The 20,930-nt window shown below is 36.1% G+C and overlaps 1 protein-coding gene across 2 annotated transcripts in view; it reads left to right on the top strand.

Annotated features, from left to right (window-relative positions):
- Window positions 1–8,045: 8,045 nt before the first annotated feature.
- Window positions 8,046–20,930, top strand: part of LOC149082178 (venom protease-like) — a 142,321-nt gene continuing 129,436 nt past the window's right edge. For both annotated transcript variants that reach the window (XM_089235697.1, XM_089235698.1), the window contains exons 1-2: window positions 8,046–8,769; window positions 13,783–13,896. In XM_089235697.1, the coding sequence (XP_089091823.1) occupies window positions 8,697–8,769; window positions 13,783–13,896 (187 nt within the window). In that variant the 5' untranslated portion in view covers window positions 8,046–8,696. The remainder of the gene's footprint in view (window positions 8,770–13,782; window positions 13,897–20,930) is intronic.

Below are 20,930 nucleotides of genomic sequence, written 5' to 3'. Positions count from 1 at the left end.
GTATGTGCTGTTTCCTTAACGAATCAGTTATTGTCCTTTTTGTTCTCTTATTAGTCTCAGCAAATTCTGATATGTGTTCACCACCGATTCTTTGTGTGTACAGTACTTCGCAGAAAATGGGAACGTTTGTTAAGATCAGCCAAGATTTGCAATTAATTTTTTTACGATTTCTGTACACCTTTCAAATTTTACTTAATTTAAGCATTTAAAACGTCATTCTATGTTCATTTCTTTACGTGATTTTCTAAATCGGTGCATTGCTGCCTAAAATTTGAGCTATGATTCTTTATAAGTATTTTGTTAAAAATATAAATTTTTTTCAGAGTGGAGCACCCTGAGTTTGAAACTAAAAAAGACAAAAAAAAAAATCTGAGGCATGTTTTGCAACTTTCAATGTTAAAGCTCAAATAATCTGGAGTTATCAGAGCAATAATCTGCCGTTTTTAAAGAAATTTTATCAAATTCAAATCTATTCCGCCTTTGTATAGGCAAGCCTCAGCTATGGCATGTTGAAGAAAAGTCGCTGGGGTCAGCGGAGTAGCAGATATTAGCAGCTAATTTCAACTTTTTCATAAACTGAACATGTTAAAGTATGTTGAGAAATGAATTTCAGGAGGTCACATCAGGTCACTTGTTTCTACCGCCACTCACAAAAATAAACTTGCTTTAAAAATGACTTGGCATTAAGAATAATTTATTTTTTAATAAAAATATCAAAAACGAAATTCAAAATGTATTTCTAAATTGCTAACACACTTGAAAGAAAAGAAATAAATGCCTGAAATTCCCCGGAGAGCTACGAAATTTTTGAACGAGAGCGGCTTTGTAGAAGGTTTAGATTGATGCGCGGTATACTGCTACTTGAATCACCACATTGGAGCTCCTTCTGGGCGAAAACTAAGAGGTGATGAACGAAAAAAAAACGTACGTCGAGAAGCCGGGGGTTATTCACTCTTCATCCGTGAAAAAATCAGGGTCGAACGGCAAAACTTTTTTTTTGGGGGTTTGGCCACGATTTTCGCAAAACGCACCACTGTGCGACGCTTGGGTATGCATAATCTCCTTCTAAACTGATAATTTTTTAGTTTTCATCAAATCTACCAAATGCTTAGGTATTATGCATATTCGCCGGTAAAAGTGATAAATTTATCAAACTTGCCAAGATGATTGGTAAATATTCATAATATCCGGCTTATCAGTATCAGAATCTGGATATTACGACATTCCTATTTTGAATTGAATTGAAATGTTCAGTTTCAGCACGAATCCAGAGCTCAAATCATGTATTTTACATGCATGATAATTTGGAAATTCAGATATCTCAGGAAAATAACCCGATTTCCATGAGAGACGGTTGTCAGACGCGACTCGACAATTATCATTGCTATTAAGTAGTAATAATAGTAATAATAATAATCAGGGCTGAGAGAGTATATGGCACCGTAATGCAGCCCCCCCCCCCTCCCCGTATTCGTGGTTTTTTTTCTTTATGGTAAAATTTTTTTTTTTGGAAATTCACGTGTTTTGTTTACAAAATGTGAGTTGTGCGTGTTTAGATAAACTGTTTTCTATTATTTTTGAACCCTGCGTTCTCATTAAACAGCGGCAGGTTCGTCGATCATAACAGTGTTTTTTCATTGGTAAATGTTGTAGTCGGTTCAACATTAACAATGAGTCTCCTTTATCGTGGTAAAAGAATGGTAGTAGTTGCATTGAAGGAAAACACAAAGCAACAATCGGTAAGTTTTCGTTTTCTTTCATTACTAATATTAAAAATAACAAAACAGAATCACACACGCATTCCTTTTTCATATTAAAGATTACACATTTCTAAGTGGATAAATAGGTTAATATTCTGTTCTCAGTTAATAAGAAATAATATTTAAAACCAAATTAACTACTACTAATAGTAATAATATTAATAATAAATATTATTATGTAATAATAATTTCAGACCAGTACTTTATTATTCTAATAGGCCTATAACATTAGAAACAGAGGAGAGAAAATGCTCTATTATTTATGTACTTTTTATTTTCTAGGAGTCCAGACAAAAACAGTTCCTGCAAAATGAAAAACATGGAGAAGTAAATAGAGCTGTTCCCTCTTGTTCAAACAATTAATGCAAAAATCCTTCCGCCATTGTTCTTGGATTCAGATGGTGAAGTAAGTGACGACATAACATTTCAACCAAGTGCTGATGATACCTCTGAAGACGATTTCGAAATAATTAAAAAGTGCAAGACGACGCAAAAAGCCAGTAATGTATTGTCACAAGCGTATGATACTGAGAATACAGTCTGTCAAGGGCGTAGTGAGGGGGAAGGACTTGGGGGTCTGGTTCTCCCGAAATGTGAGAAAATGACCGAAAAAAAAGGAAAAAGGTGGTCAAATCTATTGTTCTATCACTTTGGTGCCCCCCCCCCCGAACGAAATTTCTGGCTGGAGTCTGTTCTATCACAACTCAAGAGACCATGACAGAAATAGAGGGTAGCGGAATGCTTGAATTAGCTGCCTCTAAGAAACGAAAGAAAGGGTTTGGACCAATGCGCAGAAAGTTGAGACAAGAGCGCAGAAGATGATTGGTTACAGGAGAGGAATTTACTACATCTTGCTGTAAAGGTCCATCCAGCAAGGCCTATGAGAGAATTAGAAAGGTGCAAAAACAAATACAAGGATAAATTTAATTTATACATGAGAGAAAAGGAATTTATACAGAATACAGGAAACTTCTTTCTCGATATGAGCCAAGAAGCTATATTGGAAGCCTTCTAGAAATAAAGATGAAATCAAGAACAAAGACAAGTTACACATCCAAAAGGGAAATCACATTTCAATATAATGTAATATAGAAGGAAATGAGTCCAGAATTATAGTATGCAAGAAATGTTTTCTTGCCATATTTGGAGAAACGCGAGGATTTCTGAATGAATTAGTGAAACAGAAGAAGGCATCTTTTAGTGGATTCATACTTAATGATCAGCGTGGGAACCTTCTCCCTGCTATATTAAACGTTCTGAAGCAGATATCACTTACCTGAGTCAGCATATCTTGAGTTTCCTGGCTTATGAGAGCCACTATTCTCGATGACACTCATCTAAACTCTATCTTGGCAATGATCTCAATTTGGAGAAAATGTATGATTTGTACAAGAACAAATTGGAAACTGGAGGCAAATCACCTCTAGTTAGTAAACAGGTTTATAGAAAGGTATTTTTGGAATGTAACCTCAAATTTAAGAAACCTCATATTGACACATGCAGAAAGTGTGACAGCCTTCACATACAAATCAAAGCATCACCTGAAGAAAATAAACCAAAATATGAAAAGGAACTTATTGATCATCAATAAAAGGCAAACTTCCATTATGGCTGTAACCTCTTGACAAAGAAAGTGCAATAAAATCTGAAGGAAAAGTAGTGGTAGCCGTATGTTATCTGCAACAATGGCTGCCAACTCCAGAACTAACATCAAATATTTCATTTTATAAGAGGAAGCTGTGGAGACAATTTCACAGTCCAGAATTGTACTGCAGGAAAAACCTACTGTTACATGTGGCATGAGGGCGTCGCGCAAGGTGGGGCAAATGAGATTGCTTCGTGTTTGATGAAATTTCTCATCTCTCAGATTTAGCTGAATGCGTTACCAACTATTCTGACACGTGCTCAAGTAAGAACAGAAATATGTTTGTTCCTGTGATGAATAACGTGGTTCTACAGAGGAAAGAGAAGTTAAAAGAAATCCTTCACAAATACTTAATTCCAAGTCATACGCACCTAGAATGCGATTCGGATCATGCAAACATCGAAAGGGCCAGGAAATGCCGTGATGGTATAGTACGCTTTCCTCAAGATTGGATGATTCTTGTCAGAATGTCAGCAAAGCATTTTGTAGTGATCCAAATGAAACACACAATGATTTCTTTTCATTTTCGAGTCTTATGAAAGACCTTTTCTTGGGGAAAAGAACGGTGGACATAGAGAAACTACCAATTATTTGGCACAATATTTTTTCATTGCATGTCACCAAGAATTTTGGGGAATTTCAATTTAAATGCGCACTAAAGGATGGAGAACTTTTCAGAACTTGCAGTATTAAGAGAAGCGGACGACCGTCTGCAAATAATTTATGTTTGCCTATTGCTTATGAGGAACCAGCAAAAATTCAAAAGAAGTACGAAGACATTCTTTTTTGGTTGGAATTTGTTGATCCTCTATAATACCATACATTGTACCAAAAACTTCATTCGTCTGAGGATGCCATTGCAATTGTAAGTGACAGAGAAGAATCTACATGATAAAGCAAAACACTTGTTATTTAGGAGGAAAGTGAGAAATTTAAAATGTTATGGCATAATAATCCTTTCTTTTAGAGGGATAAACATAATTTAAATTTGAAATGTGTGTGTGTGTATGTTGATGACTTGTCTTTGATATTTAATATGTTTATTTGTTAGTTGTTAAGAATATGATATCTCCATTTCTTGCTAATTACAATTAATTAGAAGTGATATAAACGCACAGATACGAGCCATATGGCTAAACAACATGCTAATATACATTATGATATTACTATGATATTTTCCTTTGTATTTTTATGTATACTTGATTTCTGATTTTTAAAATGACAATGAAATTAAAAATGCTCATATCTCAAAACTGTGATTTTGGAGTTATCATGTTCTTACCAAACACCGCAGAATCACTAGAATACACATACTCTCTTGCAATATTACACATTATGAAAAGTCTTATTCTCGATGCACTCATTTATAAAATTATCATAAAATTAATTTTAGATTCTAATTTTAAATGGTGAATTATGAACACTTATAAATAACATTTTATTTGCAGAATTGTAAATGAAAATATTTAATATCGCCGATTTTTTTTTAAATATCAAGTTTCAAAATTAAAAAGATGTATATCTCCTGAAAAATGCAAAACATTTCTTCACACGTCTGATGAAAATGCACCTTTGTACTTCAAATTAAAAAAAAAAAAATTAATGCAATTAAGATTGTTTTATAGCCGCAAGTTTCTTTTAACTGAAGACCTGGTGTTAAAGTTATCATTTTTAGTTTTGTTACACAAAACTAGCCACACACAAATACCTTTGAATATTGTCCATCATCTTAAATTGATCTCAAATTAATAGACAGTCCTTTTTAATTGAAGCTTTCTTATAAAATACTGCTGGCTTAATATAAATTTTAGGCATTACAAACCAACTAGCTTCTTGATTTTAAAAAGTTCATGACATTCTCCTGCTACATGTTTCCACGTTTGAGTTCTGTACTATACTCTCAGAACAATACATTTTGCAGTAATACTTGAAGTGATATGCATGAGGCAGTATCAGTGTATTTGAATTCCTCACAAAGCGATATGCAGCCGGGGATTGTTGAAACAAAATATTGATATCCATAATAAAATTTGTGGGGAATAACGAGAAGCTTTCATAAATCTCAGTACCAGCTCTTCATGCAGAAAGGATAAAGTTTCACTTATTTTACCATGAAGTAGACTTTGGGTCTCTTCCTAGGAACCACTCATAAGAAGACTCAGGTACAAGATGATTATCGTGCCAGAGACAGTGACATTCATCGTACTGCTTTTCTTGCTTACCATTGATTTCATTATTTGTTTCCTCTGGTAACTCTTTTAATTGGTAACTTTGTTGTCAAACACGATGGTTATCCAGCAAGGATTATCAGGGGGTGCTAGAATTGGATTTCTTTTCCTCAGTAGGACGAGAGTTATATTCGGTCTTTCGCTTCCCCTTGCAGTTTTACCTAAAGCTAAAAACGCAGCAGCACCGAGACACCTACAAAAAAATGTAAAATGTTACAGGTGTAGTATTTACAATATACAGCATATAGGCAACGAAATTATTCAGTTATAAAATATTCAGAACTGTGCAAGAAATGTAACATATGGGGATGACGCACATTTAAATTTAATGATTTGAAATGCGAGTTAAATTTGCAAAATATTTTATTATTAATTTAAAAAGTAGCCTATCCCTTCATTAAATTTCACGTCACTCAGCACATTAATATTTGCATTTTTAAAGAATTACAGACCTGAGAAATTCGATTTACTCATTATTAAATGAAATTTTTATCAGATCTGAAAAATGTGCTCCAGAGTGATTAAACAAGTGGATAAAAAAACTGCTCTGAATACAGAAGGAAATAAAATTTCGACACGAAACAGCAGCGAACATGTCTACTTTCAAATTCATTACGCAAAATAAAATCAGAAAAAAATAAATATTTCAGATATATTGACTGAATTATGTACAAATAGATACGTACTCTTTTGTTTCAGAAGTTCGTCGTCAGATGATTATCGAACTTCTCGGCCTCTTTCATAATTATTTAAATAAAATTTCTCCGGCTAATGTGTTATAACAAATTAAAAAGCAGCAACAACAGATAAATAGTAAAATAAATATTAAACACTTGAAGAATTTAAATTAAATATTACGATAAAAATGCACGTGGCGTGCTTTGTTGAAAACATCCAAAACAGCCACGCTAAGGACCCGGATTGTGACGTCACAACCTCGGCGGAGTGATACATTACGGCTTGTACATCTAGGAGGCTTTAATCTTACCCGATTTGAGGGATCCGTTTAGCTTCTGACGATCTCCTTACTTGTATTTGGCTCCCGAGACATGCACGCATTCTCAAAATGATTATCTCATTTGCATTTTTTGCACACGTGCTTCCATGCAGGACAAGATTCCTTTCTCATCGGATAATCAAGCCCCAATATTTGCATTCATAGCTTATATGATCTTGCGAAACTGTGATGAGTTTTTAATGCACGTACCTCAGCAGGTGAACGCAGAACTGTATTTTCATGTGTGGCTTTGTCAGCCGTCCTACAAACATCAATGCATTCTTCAAGCGACAGAGACCTGTGCTTAACGAGCTCTGGGGGGGGGGGGGGAGATAAGTATTCGAATCACTTACTTAATAGTTCTCCACTCGTCTTGATTAATTAATGATTATTTAATTATTAATTATTATTAGTGTGAATGACGCTTATTAATGAATCAAAAGTAATAAGTATTTAAGTAAAACTTATATCTCATCACACATGATGGCACGCTGCTCGCGCGTGCCGGGTGAGCTTCGCGCGCCTCGCTACGCAGTGATGGCATCATGACCACGCACCCCCTCTGGAGATCTCGGGACACTATCTAATGCAAGTGTACCTAATCTGGGATACGTGGCAGCATTTAGGAAAACTAATAAGTTCATTATCGTATTTTTTTATTATATAAAACGGGTTTTTATACTGTTGAGAATAAATAAAATAAGTAACTTATTAATTAATATTAGTTACTTAATATTATTCGCTTAATTTAATTCAAATTGTAAAATTACTATATTTATTAAGTAATCAATAAACGTCAAGAACTTAATGATGGTTTATTGACTGAAAAAAAATGGTGTTTGACTTGTTAACGAGTCCGAAATAAAACGTTTGCAAGCATTTTTCGGACTTTTACCATAGAATTGTTATCGATATTTTAACGGTTCCAACTTTTACGAAAAAAAAGTATTATAACTTTGAAATAACTTTAAAACTTTAACTAAAAGTAACTAAGTAATTTTATCTAGTTAATTAATTTCATTCAATATCTAATATTAAAATCAGAAATAGAGCAATCATCTTGTAATTACTTGTCTCATTAAATCTGAATTTTCATCAATTCTGAAAATATTTTTCTCATGATTTAAATGATGATGATTCTGAAAATATTTTTCGAAATATTTTCTCAAATTTACATTTAAACGGGTTATGGATATATTATCGTTGATGTATAAAAATTATCTTTCTCATTACTTAAAGTACGTATTTAGAAATTCTGAATTCTATCGTTAAGTTTTCCCATATTAGTTCTAACTTTTTTCATCATCTCATTCATTTTCAATTTTCATTAATTTTTAAATTTCGTAAAATTATTCAAATCAATTTGGATGCTGATTTCCCTAAATGCAGTTCTTAAAAAATTTCGTTTGCTGTAATGAGTATTCTTCTCCATATATTGTAACCTAAAGAAATATTGAATTTGAACAGCCCGCCCTCCACCTCATATTTGTAATAACTTGACGTCTATGTTGCCACTTTGGCTCAGACGTCCCTCCTGCAGGAGGTAAAAAAGAATGATATATATCTGCAAAATTATTAATTTTTCAATAATTACCTCCATATGGCAGCAATTCTCAAACTTTTCCACACGCGGTACCCCTGTTTCCCCTATTCAATGCTTATCCGCAAGCTTCTGCGGCTCCCTAGAGCTGTTTAACAAAAATTAGTGCATTTGTTGTGTACATTATGAGAACCCTGCCATATGGTAAGTTTTAAAACCCAAATTATTATGAGATTACGTGTCTCAAACACGTATCAGATTGCGAATAACATTATGATTATTTATCAATAATTGTGCAAGTTCCGAGAAATCGTCAAGAAATGAATAGAATAATTGTTTCATGTTTACGTATATAGAGATAATAATTTTTTGATGAACGTTATAAATTGACAACAGGTGCGACAAACACAATGGTTCGAAAATCATATAAAAAGGCTTGCCATTACATTGCTAAAGCACAACGTTTGTTTTCTCCAGTTCCAGTAGTTTCATTCTTGATTTTGAAGAGAAGGTAGCATCAGCTTCCATGAAGTTCATTGTAGCAGTGGCGCTCGTGCTGGTGCAGTTGCAGTCGTGCAGGGCTCTCAATGTAAGAGTTGGTAAGATACCTTATTCCATTATTATTATTTGAATTGAGTTATTTGAGCTTTTATTAACTGAAATGAATAATTTTACGAAGGTTTCGGTAGCTGGCTGATGCGGGAATGTGTTCCGTGGTCACTGTGGGGAATCAAATCCACGTCGTCTCACTTGCCGTGAGAGAGAAAGAGAATGCGGTATACCCCACTACGCAAAGGCAACGAACCTCTTTTCTAGAAGCTCGGGTGCGCTGAATGGGACCGTACATGGACGGTCAGACTTAACTCAGGCCAAACGGCACATTTGCTGACAGCGTCAAAGGTGGAGTCGACTGATCTAATGTATATATGTATATATGAATTGTCATCATCATCATCTTGCCCCCCCCAGCAATAATGACCGTGCCCCCCCCCAGACTTCCAAGTCAATCTCCGCCTATGTTTCGACAGCTGGCTGTGTGGGAATGTGTTCCGCGGTCTCTGCGGGAATCAAACCCACGTCGTCTCATTTTGCCGGGAAAATGCGCTAGAGTACTACGCTCGAAAGGCAACGAACCTCTTTTCTTGAAGCTCGGGTCCACTGAATGGGACCGTACATGGACGGTCAGACTTGACTCAGGCCAAAGGTCACATTTGCTGACATTGCCACCAGATGGCGACTTATCCGAAGATGATGTCACTCTACCCGCAGAAGCAGTTGAATTTTCTTTGCGGAATTGATCTTTACATCAGCCAGCTGTCGAAGCAGTTGAGAATGAACAGTTGAGAGTGACATCACGCACACACACATATTTTCGGATAAATAACTCTATATATATAGTTTGTTTTCTTTGAAATGCGATAAATTTCTCAATTTTTGAATCGAAGAATGTGAAAGTGCAAAACACTATAGTTTTCTTTTTTCATTTTATTTTCTCAATAAAAATATTAAAAAAACGATATTATTATTATTAAAAATATTAATTAAAACGCCAAACTTCGGTGTGCACACTTTCTTCAATAGCAATGTGCTGGTTGATCATCATGGCGCTGTTTTCACAATAGTTCCTTGTGTCAGAAAAGGCACTGGAAAGGACAAAAGAGGGATATTGAACACATGACATCTCTGAGCATCTTGTGGCACAGTTCACGAGTATCTTACCATATTTCACTGCTATGTAATTAGTATCTCACAAATGCCCACGGTTTTTTAATCTTGACAACTGATACACAGTATCGCTGTAATTTCTCGTTTAAGTATTCACATTAAAATTCACGAAATGCAAGAAGCTGTCAAAAGAAAAAGAAAATAGTAAAAAAAAAACACATATATATCGATGAAATCAAGGCCGGAACTGGGGAGGGGGGGGGGCAACTGCCCCCGGGCGCCAAACTTTAGGGGGTGGTAAATATCAGAGAAGAATAAAAATACCGTTATAGAATCAACATGAATTTAAGTGGAGAGGGTGGCAAAATCATGTTTGCCCCCTCCTCATAAAAATCGTAGTTACGATCCTAGACGAAATTGTCGTTAACGATAAATAATATTGATAACAAAATACAGATCAAGAGGAAAAAATTACTACTCACTGTACTTGGTCATGGGTTAAGTGTGAATTTTTGCATACAACATTCTCATCCGAAATGTGGAACGAGTGGTCAAATTAAGAAGAAGGGTGAATATTACCTTCCACCCGGTCCATCACCAGCTATAGTGAATATGAGCAAAAACTATTCTTAAGCTTCAACAGAGTAAAACAAGACGAGCTGAGGCTTCAAACAAATAAGAACACAACGAAACTACAGCCGAACCGCTGGATCATTTCCCTTGTGATGAAACAGAGCACAAACTGATATCGATTCTTCAGAGGAGTTAAAAGTTCGAACTTGAGAAAAAACACGAAAGTGAAAGGACGGCCAGTTTTTAGCAATTGACCATTTTGCTTTCCTGGAGCATGCTAAATGTTTGCTTGTCATGGGATGTTACATGACCAACACTGATTAGACATTGAGAGCGATTATGTGTTATTACTAAGGGGGGAAATATTGACATTTTCGGTGAACTAATCCACATACGATGATGGTAACTCGTGGGAAATTTTCTTTACGCTTTTCTTTCAACATTAAACAAAAGAGTAATTGAAAGAAAAAAAAAACGCAGGTCAATGTCAATGCCTTTTTCGAGACCTTCTTCCGAGAATGATCATTTCTATGCATTGAATCGATGTAATTATTATGGATTACAAAAATGTATCACTATGATAGTATTTCATTGCATATTGTCACTTCAAAAGCCCTAAATTTTGATGATCGACTAATTGACTGATTTTTCACAGAGGTACGGTATCAGAGTCCGCAACAAGATGCTTGGTCAGCAGGGGCAAGCACGCATTAAGGAGGGCCTCCCCCTTTTAATGTTGGGGGAGAAGTTAAACAGTGAAATCTTCGCCCCCTGTGGCCCGGCGCCCGGGTCACCAGAACTCCCGAGTTCCTCTCTGGTTACAGCCCTACTCAGAATTAGTTTTAAAAAAAAACACCCCTTTAAAGCACTAAACAGGCAATCAGCAATGTCGACAGCTTGCCGCGACGCCCTTGACAAAGGTTGGCGATGCTCCTGAGAGACTTGGAGAAACAATGATATATAGTATTTCGGTTCTTCTCTTTTAGACAACTTTTAGAGAGTTGGACAACTATTATCTGCTTTGCTTAGATATGGAAAATAAAACAAAAAAAAGTTTCCAAAAAAGGAAAAAGTTACTTTTTTTTCAAATCTTTAGGAGAACAATAAATGAATACTCAGGATTTAAGAAACGTTGATGAAATGCGAATTGGTTATTTAAGTAATTTATAATACTGTTTTGAAAAATTTAATGTTGTGGCAAATTTTTCTCAAGAATTATCATTGGCTCATTTTCAAAGAAGTTTCAATTGTACGATTTCCCCCCTTATACCACGTTTTGACGTGGCCTCTTGAATGTTGTGTAAACGAGGTTCCATTTGTGGTAACGAATCAGTAGAATGGGAGAATATAACCTCAGACAAGTTAGAAAGTAAAGCTTTTTCTCTGTCTTAGAATTGCTATTTAGGATTTGCTAGTCAGAAAAGTGATAAGAATCCGACACCATGAATCTCAATTGGCGATTCCAAGGAAGAGAGGCAGACTGGGAGGAGGACAGAGAATGCAAAGAGACAATTTAATAATTCCGAATCTTTGAAGGAAGACCCTCATAAAATCCTCATGAAGGTTTTGAGAGTTTTGGGAATACCAATTCCCAGGAAGTCTTCTTGACTGTTGTTGTCTGAAGGAGAATAGGAAGAAAGAAAGAAAGAAAGAAAAGAGCCAACAAGAACATTGTTTCTCTCCTACTAGTCGATTATCCAATATTTCTCTGAATTATTTTAGATAACCCGTTCTCAACAGAAATAAAAATAAAAGTTGCTTCAGGTGAAACAGTAACAAGAAAATTTTTCAAGCTACCAAGGTTCTTGGATTTTTGGGGTTCCGTCCCTTTTGATTCCGCGGAACCCCAAAAAAGTTCTGACGGAAACCTAAGGTTCCGCGGAACACCGGTTGGAAAACCCTGCCCTAGATAATATCTACCCCGGTGCCCAGAGAAGGCACGCTACATATATACATTTCATCTCTCAATAATGCGTACACATTACAAAAAAAAAAAAACCGTAGCCAATTCAGTCTTTTCTTTGTCATATTCGTATTCAGCACATTGAATTAACTATAAAATGAACATTTCCAACTCGGAAGCAGGAAACTTTTGAAATTTTATTGGCCAGTGATCATTGCCAAAGATACTTCAGCGACTTTAAGATGATTTTGATGCGCTGGCTCTGAATATGGCATTAGTTTTGTCAGATTGGCTCCAGTTTTTAAGGTAAAGTGAAAATTAAATTTCTCAGTAGTAATGCCATAAACAACATAAAAATCACATTGGAACTGTGCTCTATGAATAAAGATAGGAAATTGTTGGCAAAGACAATTCTGGGATTTTAGGGTGACAGTGGGACGCTAATTCCGAATCTAGCATTGGTTTAGTCCAATTGGCTCTAGTTTTTGGGATAACGTATACTCTCAACAATGAATGATTCATATATCTGACAAAACCAATGCCAGGTTCAGAATCAGCACCCCAATTTACCCCTAAACCATTGAAGTTTCCTGACGAACATGACAAAAAGATTTTTTGTTGAACAGTGCAATACAAGATGGGCAAAAAGTCCGTGGAAACTTTGAAAATTCATAAAAACCGGAAAAACAACCGAATTAAAATACGGTTTGCAGGGATAGCATTGCTAGGTCGCGGGAACTTTTTTAAAAGACGAATAAAATTTTTAAATAATTTGTTTTAAAAACGAATAAAACGAACCAAACTGAAAAACAACCGATAGGTTGCACTGACGTACACAGGTCAAAGAAAAGATACGCAAATAACAAACAGAATGCCTCCAAATCGTTTATTACAGCAGTATGTGTTCCACGTGACCACCAACACAGGAGATAACATATTGCAGGCGTTGCTCGATTTGTGACTCGCATGCAATGCGTTGTTATCCCCTGTGGTGATGGTGGTCATGTGGAACACATACTGTTTTAATAAACGATTAATAAAATAAAGATTAACGAAATTAACATTGTGTTTGTTATTTGTGTATCTTTTCTTTGACTTGTGTTCATCAGCACCATCTATCGGTGGTTTTTGAGGGTTTTTTTCCAGTCATCGCAATCGCTAACCCTGCAAACCGTTTTTTATTTTGGTTGTTTTCCCGGTTTTTATGAATTTTTAAGTTTTCTACGGAATTTTTGCCAACCCTGTATTTATATGTTACAGTATACACGTTTTTTTTCTATAATCCATACAAAAAAACCGTAGCCATTTCAGCTTTTCTTTTGTGATATTTGTATTCAGCACAATAAATTAATTAAGAAATTACTACTTTCATCTCGGAAACAAAATTTTTAAAATTTTGTTTTCCAATGTATTGATTTGGTGTCGTACCCTAGTAGTTATTTCAAAATTGATTGAGTTCTTTTATTTTCAGAATGCGAATCTCCGACACATGTGCACAAGAGACTTGAGGGTGAAGGCCTCCCAGGTCAATTACCAGGCGTTAAGTACACAGACCTTGGTCCATTAAAAGCTCCACTTCCTGGAGGTTCGTTTTTTTTTAAGTATTTCACCTACTGGTGATGCAAAAAAGGCTGCAACTCTCTTGAAGATATTCTTTTTACCTTTGTATAAGTTCAACGCGCTCACGATTCGATTATGATTTTCGATGTTTGTATCTCAAATAAATATACATAAGAGTATATTTATTTTTATGATATACGTTAAGTTCTCAACGTGAAACAATATGGCTTCCTTGTGACTCTTGGAAATCTATGAGATAGGGGTTCTTAACCTTCCACGACCCTTTGTGGTAGTAGCATAGAGTCTGCGCACAGTTTGTGCCAATAAAAGATATTCTACGGACCCAATGTGCCAATAAAATGACTGAACAAATCCGCAAAATTTATATGCCCGGTCGGGCATGTAACTCAAAATAATAAATACCCAAATCACATAAACACGCACACAATATTTTCCATTCATAAAAAATATTGCAGTGGAACCTCGTTTATACGACTTTCACGTTTATACGACGTTTGGTTTCGGTCGCAATTGGTTCCGGTTCACATTTGAATGTCAAAATAATCCATTTATTCGATGGTTTCACTTCGACTCAAACTCCGAATCGTTTGAAAAACCGTCATTTATCGTCCATCAAATGCGCGAAATTTTTGTACGCAGTGAAAACGCGTTGCTGCAACAGTACTTCTTACATAATGCCAGCGCGAAAGCCATAAATTTTAGGTTGATTGCTCCTACTACTACTTAACCGAGCATGCATCTCGTACATATTCCTCTACGGAATTTCTAACGAATCGGCACACGCTGAAATGTGTGTTCTAAGTGTATGCTTGGCGCTAACGTATTTATGTTGTCGAGTTGCACTTGTTTCGTGTTCATGCTGCCATCTGGCTTCAATTTCCTGACGTAAAGATGGAAATGCTTGAATTTTCATGTTTTGTCAGTATCGTGTTTTAGGCCTTCCTGCTCTCTGCGGAGAGACTTTTGAAATGGGAGAGCGCCTCATATTCGTGCCTTGAAGCTGGGAAACCGCAGAAAACAAACTTCAGCTGACCAACACTGTGCCGTCAACGGGGTTCGAACCTGCATCCTCAGGAGGAGAGTCCAGCACGATGCCCACACGACCGCACAGCGGCTAGGTTGATTGCTGACGTACACGAGAATAGAAAGGCTGATGGTCATTTAGAGTGATTGTTCATTGCTTGTTTCTGAGAGTACGCACAGTTGGAAAGCCTCACACTTCGAAAGTGGATGTCAATGGTTTTGACGGTCATATGTCCTTTCAGATTTTTTTCTCCCAATGCTCTTGGAGTTTTGTTTTTGCTGCGATTGATCCGTGGTGCTTGACGTGTACCTTAGAGCTGTACAAGTTACATAGTATTTTTCATATTTATTGTCGTTGTCCGAGGAGATTTTGTTATTTTCTCTTATCGGAAGTGGTGAATGTCCAGCTTATGGCATTTTTGTTTTAATAGGGCCCATAACTGTATTTCGTTTCTGAATTTTCTTGAAGTCTAATGGAACCACGCACAGTGGCGGATCATGATTTTGGGAGGCCCCAGGCGCAACCTGATCTGGAGGCCCCCTATCGGGGGCGGATTAAAAGTAGGGGCTGTCACTCCCCCCCCCCCCCCCCCCGAGAGCAGAAAAATTAAATGGAAAAAAAAATGTTTTCTACGTTTTTGACTGAATAACAAACCAAGAAAATAAATTTGCTTAAAAAAGGGGGAAAATTCAGAATTTTTTCCAAAAAAATCAGAACCGTCCTGAAAAATTGAACACATGGTCACAACCACCGCCCCCACCCACAAATTTGCGTTTATCCACCACTGCACCCTTTTGGCCCTAATAAGAACGAGATGGTTCACTAAAATGAACAATATTATGAAAATCATAACTTTTTTTTTATTTTTGCATCACCAAAACCATAAACACAAAAATAAGATAAGGAAATATAATGTTATTCTCTGGTACTAGATGAAAAATAATCACACTCCCATTAAAAAAAAAAGTCACAGTAAAATTCTGCATCATATTTTTAGTAATCTAAGATGTCCGTCCTGGTGCCTTCAGCCACACGGCAAAAATGGAGATCCGTCATAGTTTTAGTAATTTAATATTACTGATTAATAAAGATTTGATAATATCTCAAATATAATATATTTGATTTGATATAAAGATACCGATAATATTTAATAGAAAAACATTTCTTCAATAGAGGGAAGAAATTATATCAGAGTAAATATAAGAATTATATTTTTAATGGAAGAAATTAGTTCAGAATGAACTAAATTTAATGAAAGAAACTATTTCAGAATGAATAAAATTTGATGAAAGAAATTATTTCAGAATGAATAAAATTTAATGAAAGAAATTATTTCAGAATGAATTAAAATTATTGTCAATGAAAGAAATTATTAAAAAACTTTTTTTTAGAAATTATTATTTTTTATTTGTTTATTCTATTTTATTTTCACTATTATTATATTAATTATTATTATTTTCTCTTTCAGCCACCTCGTTGGGCACTCTGCCTGTTGTGGCCTTTGCCTTTGTATTATTTGTATTCAGAGTGAATAAAAATCTTCTATATTATGCCCCCCCCATGGCCCCCACATGCTAGTGCCGGGCCCCCAGGCCAGGATTTTTCGCGGGCCCCCCACCCCCCCCCCTCCGAAAAATTTTGTGCAAACCTTGAGAAATGATTATGGTGTATTTTTTCAGTAAAAAAAAAAGAAACCCCTTTCGGGAAGAAAAAAATGTTGAATGCCCTTCTCCCCCCCCCCCCATGAGAAATCCTGCATACGATACGGTATTTGTATATGCAGCAAAACATCGCTACAACGATAATCGATAATAAATACATCTACAATGATATTTTTTTTCAAATCTTGTTTGGAATTGCCTGGCTTAATGTTAAACTCTCAGTACAAAGACATCATCTACTATGATAAACGCCTCTATAACCCGATATTCTTAGGAGAATTTTTAAATCGCTACCACAATATTTTTCACTAAATGATCACCGAAAGCTAACGTTATTTGTATTGCTGCACTATGTGTACGACACACAAAAGCACTATGCGGTAAGCTTCTGTACAGGGACAATACACATCTAAGTGAATTTTATAAATAAACTAATCAATTACAATTTTTTGTAACGAATAAATACATAAAAGCGTATTTTCCGATAATATTAACAATGCCCATATAGAAAAAATGACAATAGCATAAATTTGATCACACGTGAGGATAATGTTACCTCTTTAATCTCTCTACCACAATATTTTTTTTTTGGTCCGTAGAATATTGTTATATCAAGGTTTCACTGTCTATTTAAACTAAAGAATAAAATATAATTGTGTGTGTGTGTGTGTGATAAATATTATCACATTTCGAGATATGATCATGTGATTTGTATATAATTTTACGCAATATAATAGAGCTCCCCTATGGGCCAGTTAAAAGAACGAATTGGTTAGGCGATATGGTTTTCTCATAGAAACTTGTGATTGCCATTTTCACGAGGGTGGGGGGTTACGTTCTTTTTTCCTGCAATAATTTTATATTAATTTTCCCTATAATCTCGGCTCTGGGGGGGGGGGGGTTAGAACCCTAAACCTTCTTTGCATACGCCAATGGTGATCGCGATCCATGGTCGGCAGGGCCGCAACTGGGGGGGGGGGGGGGACAAGCAGGTATCTTTCCCAGGACTAGCAGAGTGCGCAAAATTCACCTTTCATAGCCTCTTCTTCAAAATTAGATGGGGGGGGGGAATGTCAAAATATGTGCTTACCTCAGCTGATCAAGCATTTAGTTGCGGCCCTGATGGCTAGTGTTCAATGTCAAAGTCTCTCGATTAACGATAATACCTCTATTATGGTATTTTTCTTCGTCCACAGAATATCGTTATATCGAGATTTCACTGCAATTTTATCATGCATAATATTAGCAATAACAGCTACAATACCCGGCGCTGCCCGTGTTTTCTTCATTTATTGGGAGGATTGGAAAAGTGACGAACCATTACAAAGGAATAAATATATAATACTGGCAGGATTAAAGAAGTGACAAGCCATTGTAAAGGCACGTGTACAACGCATTACTAGGGAACCACGGTAATCAAAGTAAACATTTCGAAAGTGATTATTGAGGCCCAGAAACCATTGTTGCCGACGATTTTTCGTCCATTTCGGGTATCTGCCCTTCTCTGACGAACTTTTGAAGTAGCCTATCGTTCAATCCGGGCCCTGTTTGGTATATATCCAAATTTTGGCGACGATCGATTTAAAATTGTGGATTTGTATATAGAACATACACACAGACAGAAAATCAATTATATATAGATATATATGCACAGTATCAAATTTATCCTTAGTTTCTCTCAGATAAGATATCCACCGCATCTCTATAGTTTCGTTGTTCACCAAGCAAGCAAGTATACTCATACTACACCAAATGAAACTACTGTAGAATCTTTATACATGACGAACCAGTTTGAAACGTGTTTTACACAAAACAAAATTTCTATCCAAACGTTTAACTTCAATTTAGAACATCAAATATTATTCCTATAACGCATGAGTTCTCAAACTGTGCGCCTCCAACCTTTGTCATGGTGTGAGGTTTTCGAAAATATTCTTTGTTAAACAGGTCTGGAGAGCCGGTGGAGCTCGTGGATAAGCATTGAATAGGGGAAAAGGGCGCCTCAGGTGGAAAAAGTTTGAGACGCCCTGCTCTAACGGGAAGTTATTCCATGCAATGATTTTTTTGATAAAACGAAGCGATTCCGTTATGCCAGGCGATTCACTACAGGCGTGCAAAAAGAATAAATAAATTTAGTGAATTAAAAAGTTAGAGTAATAATACTGAAAACTATTTTCATTGGCCTTGGTTGAAGCACCGGCCTGAAAAATTGTGTGTGTGAACTGAAATAATTCAAATATTTATGTTCACTTCATCTATTCAACTGAGCAACTTTACAATTCTGTTACAGTCGTTTATACGACGTTCAAGAGGCCGAGTCAAAACGTTTTATAAAACGTTTTATGTATAAGTCGAAGTGAATATAACAGCCTTTCCAAAAAATTACCCCCCCCCCCTCATACATATAAAATGTTATAAAATTTTATGTGTTTAATTGCATTCCAATTCTGTTCTAAAAAAATATTTCATACTTCAGAGGAAATTAAATCACATTTCAAATCATTTAAAGAAATAAAATTTAGCACAACATCACCTTTGGGACACGACATTGAGTACAAAATTGCAACAAAGTCTTCTCGACTTCGAAAATTTCCCCATCTTGGACTTTTTGGCGGTAGATGATTTTCAATCAGGAGCTTGCTCTTTGGTTGTTTCTCTACTTTATAATCGTTTCAAAAAGTCGAAACGAACATATTCAACTGGTTTGCAACTTTTTCCGGGGGGGGGGGGCAAAATTCTTCCAGGGGGAAAACAAGGGTACTCAATGTATGTATATATATACCATTTTTAGTGTATTTTCAAAAGCCAGGGCCCTAATGACCCTAAAGCCCCTAAATGACGGGCCTGTTTGCAAGATGAACTTTCGTTATCAATTTAAAATTCTTGTTGAATTCTTCCAAAATTTCCAGTTTTTTTAGAGAGAGCGTTTTTTTGTTTTTCCGACATTACGAACGACGAATTTGACACAGTTAGCAAGCAGTGCCGTCTGAACGCATGGACCCACCCGAGCACGGCCCGGGGGCCTCAAGAGAAGAGGGGGGGGGCCTCAGTAAAATGGGAAGTAATTGAAATTTTCGAGAATTCTCTAGGTTGGGCCTCTGAAAAATCGATTGGCCCGGAGGCCCATGATGCTCTTAAGACGGCCCTGTCAGCAAGCAAAGGACCACATCGAAAGAAAGTTCTACAGGAAATGATCGAAAGAACTTGCTGTGCATGTGTACCTATTTTCGGCAGACCTGTACCCCCCAAATGCTTACAGTAGACTTTCTCACCCTCTCTGGATAACGTTGAAAACATAGGGAGAGAAGAAATTCTGAAAGGTCATATGGCCGTCAAAACAATTGAAACCCATTTCTTCGGGACTCTCCACATCTGCGTATTCTCAGAAAGAGGCAATAAACAAATCATCTAAGTCCACTCTAAATGATCATCAGCCATCTCACTGGCAATTTTCGTATACGTCAGCAATCACCCTAAAATTTATGTCTTTTGCGGTGACAATATGCTAGAACTGTTGCAGCAACGCTTTCACAAAAATTTTGTGCGCATTTATACAAATACAAATATACAAATACAAATACAACGCCACAACAGGCAAAATGCCCAACGAGGTGGCTGATAAAAAGATGCCCATAAACCAAGATGGATATAAATTACGTTTTTCTTTTTTCAAAAGTTTCCGAGTTTTAGTCGAAGTGAAAACGTCGAATAATTGAGGTTTTACGTTAAATAAATGAATGAAATATTTTAACATTAAAATGTATTGTTACCAATTGCTTCCCCAAGTTAAACGTCGTATAAACATGAAAGTTGTATAACTGAGTGACATATGAACGAGGTTACTCTGTAATTTGTAGATATGCCCTATTAAAAATAATCGTTTTTAAACTTTATGAAACACAATTCAACAAACATCGCAGCTAGCCTCGATGCAGGGCCAAACTCTTCTAACATAGATTCATTACAGTTAACTCTTAATGCTCAAAATAAAAAGTTAACAAAAATTCAAATTTTTAGTTTTGCTTACCGTTCTTTTGGGCTAGAACCGTAGGATTCATCCACGTGGGAAAAAAATTAATCCTTTATGTACGCAAACTCGTTCAACTATTTTACTAAAAGATTTCGAACAACTGGATTTTTGCAGACGCGAACCGTAAATATTTTTCTGTTCAACAATATCGTCCGTGAATAGAAGTTTTGAGGGGAGATGTGTCCTCAAGACAGTACAGCGAATAAAAAAGGCCGATGCGGAATGTAGCCTTTTTTTTTCAGAAGCAAGGAAAAAAACCCCTTGATTTGTTCGGACTGGGAGAGGGAGGGGGTTACTAGAGGGGCCGTGAGCGAAATCACGTG

Source organism: Pholcus phalangioides, unplaced genomic scaffold, assembly GCF_987345545.1.
Source record: "Pholcus phalangioides strain wild (caught in Gottingen) unplaced genomic scaffold, Ppha-v1.0 ptg000009l_1, whole genome shotgun sequence".
NCBI classification, from domain to species: Eukaryota; Metazoa; Arthropoda; class Arachnida; order Araneae; family Pholcidae; genus Pholcus; species Pholcus phalangioides.
The sequence above is the reverse complement of the archived record's forward strand: the minus strand, read 5'-3'. Positions and strand labels throughout refer to the sequence as shown.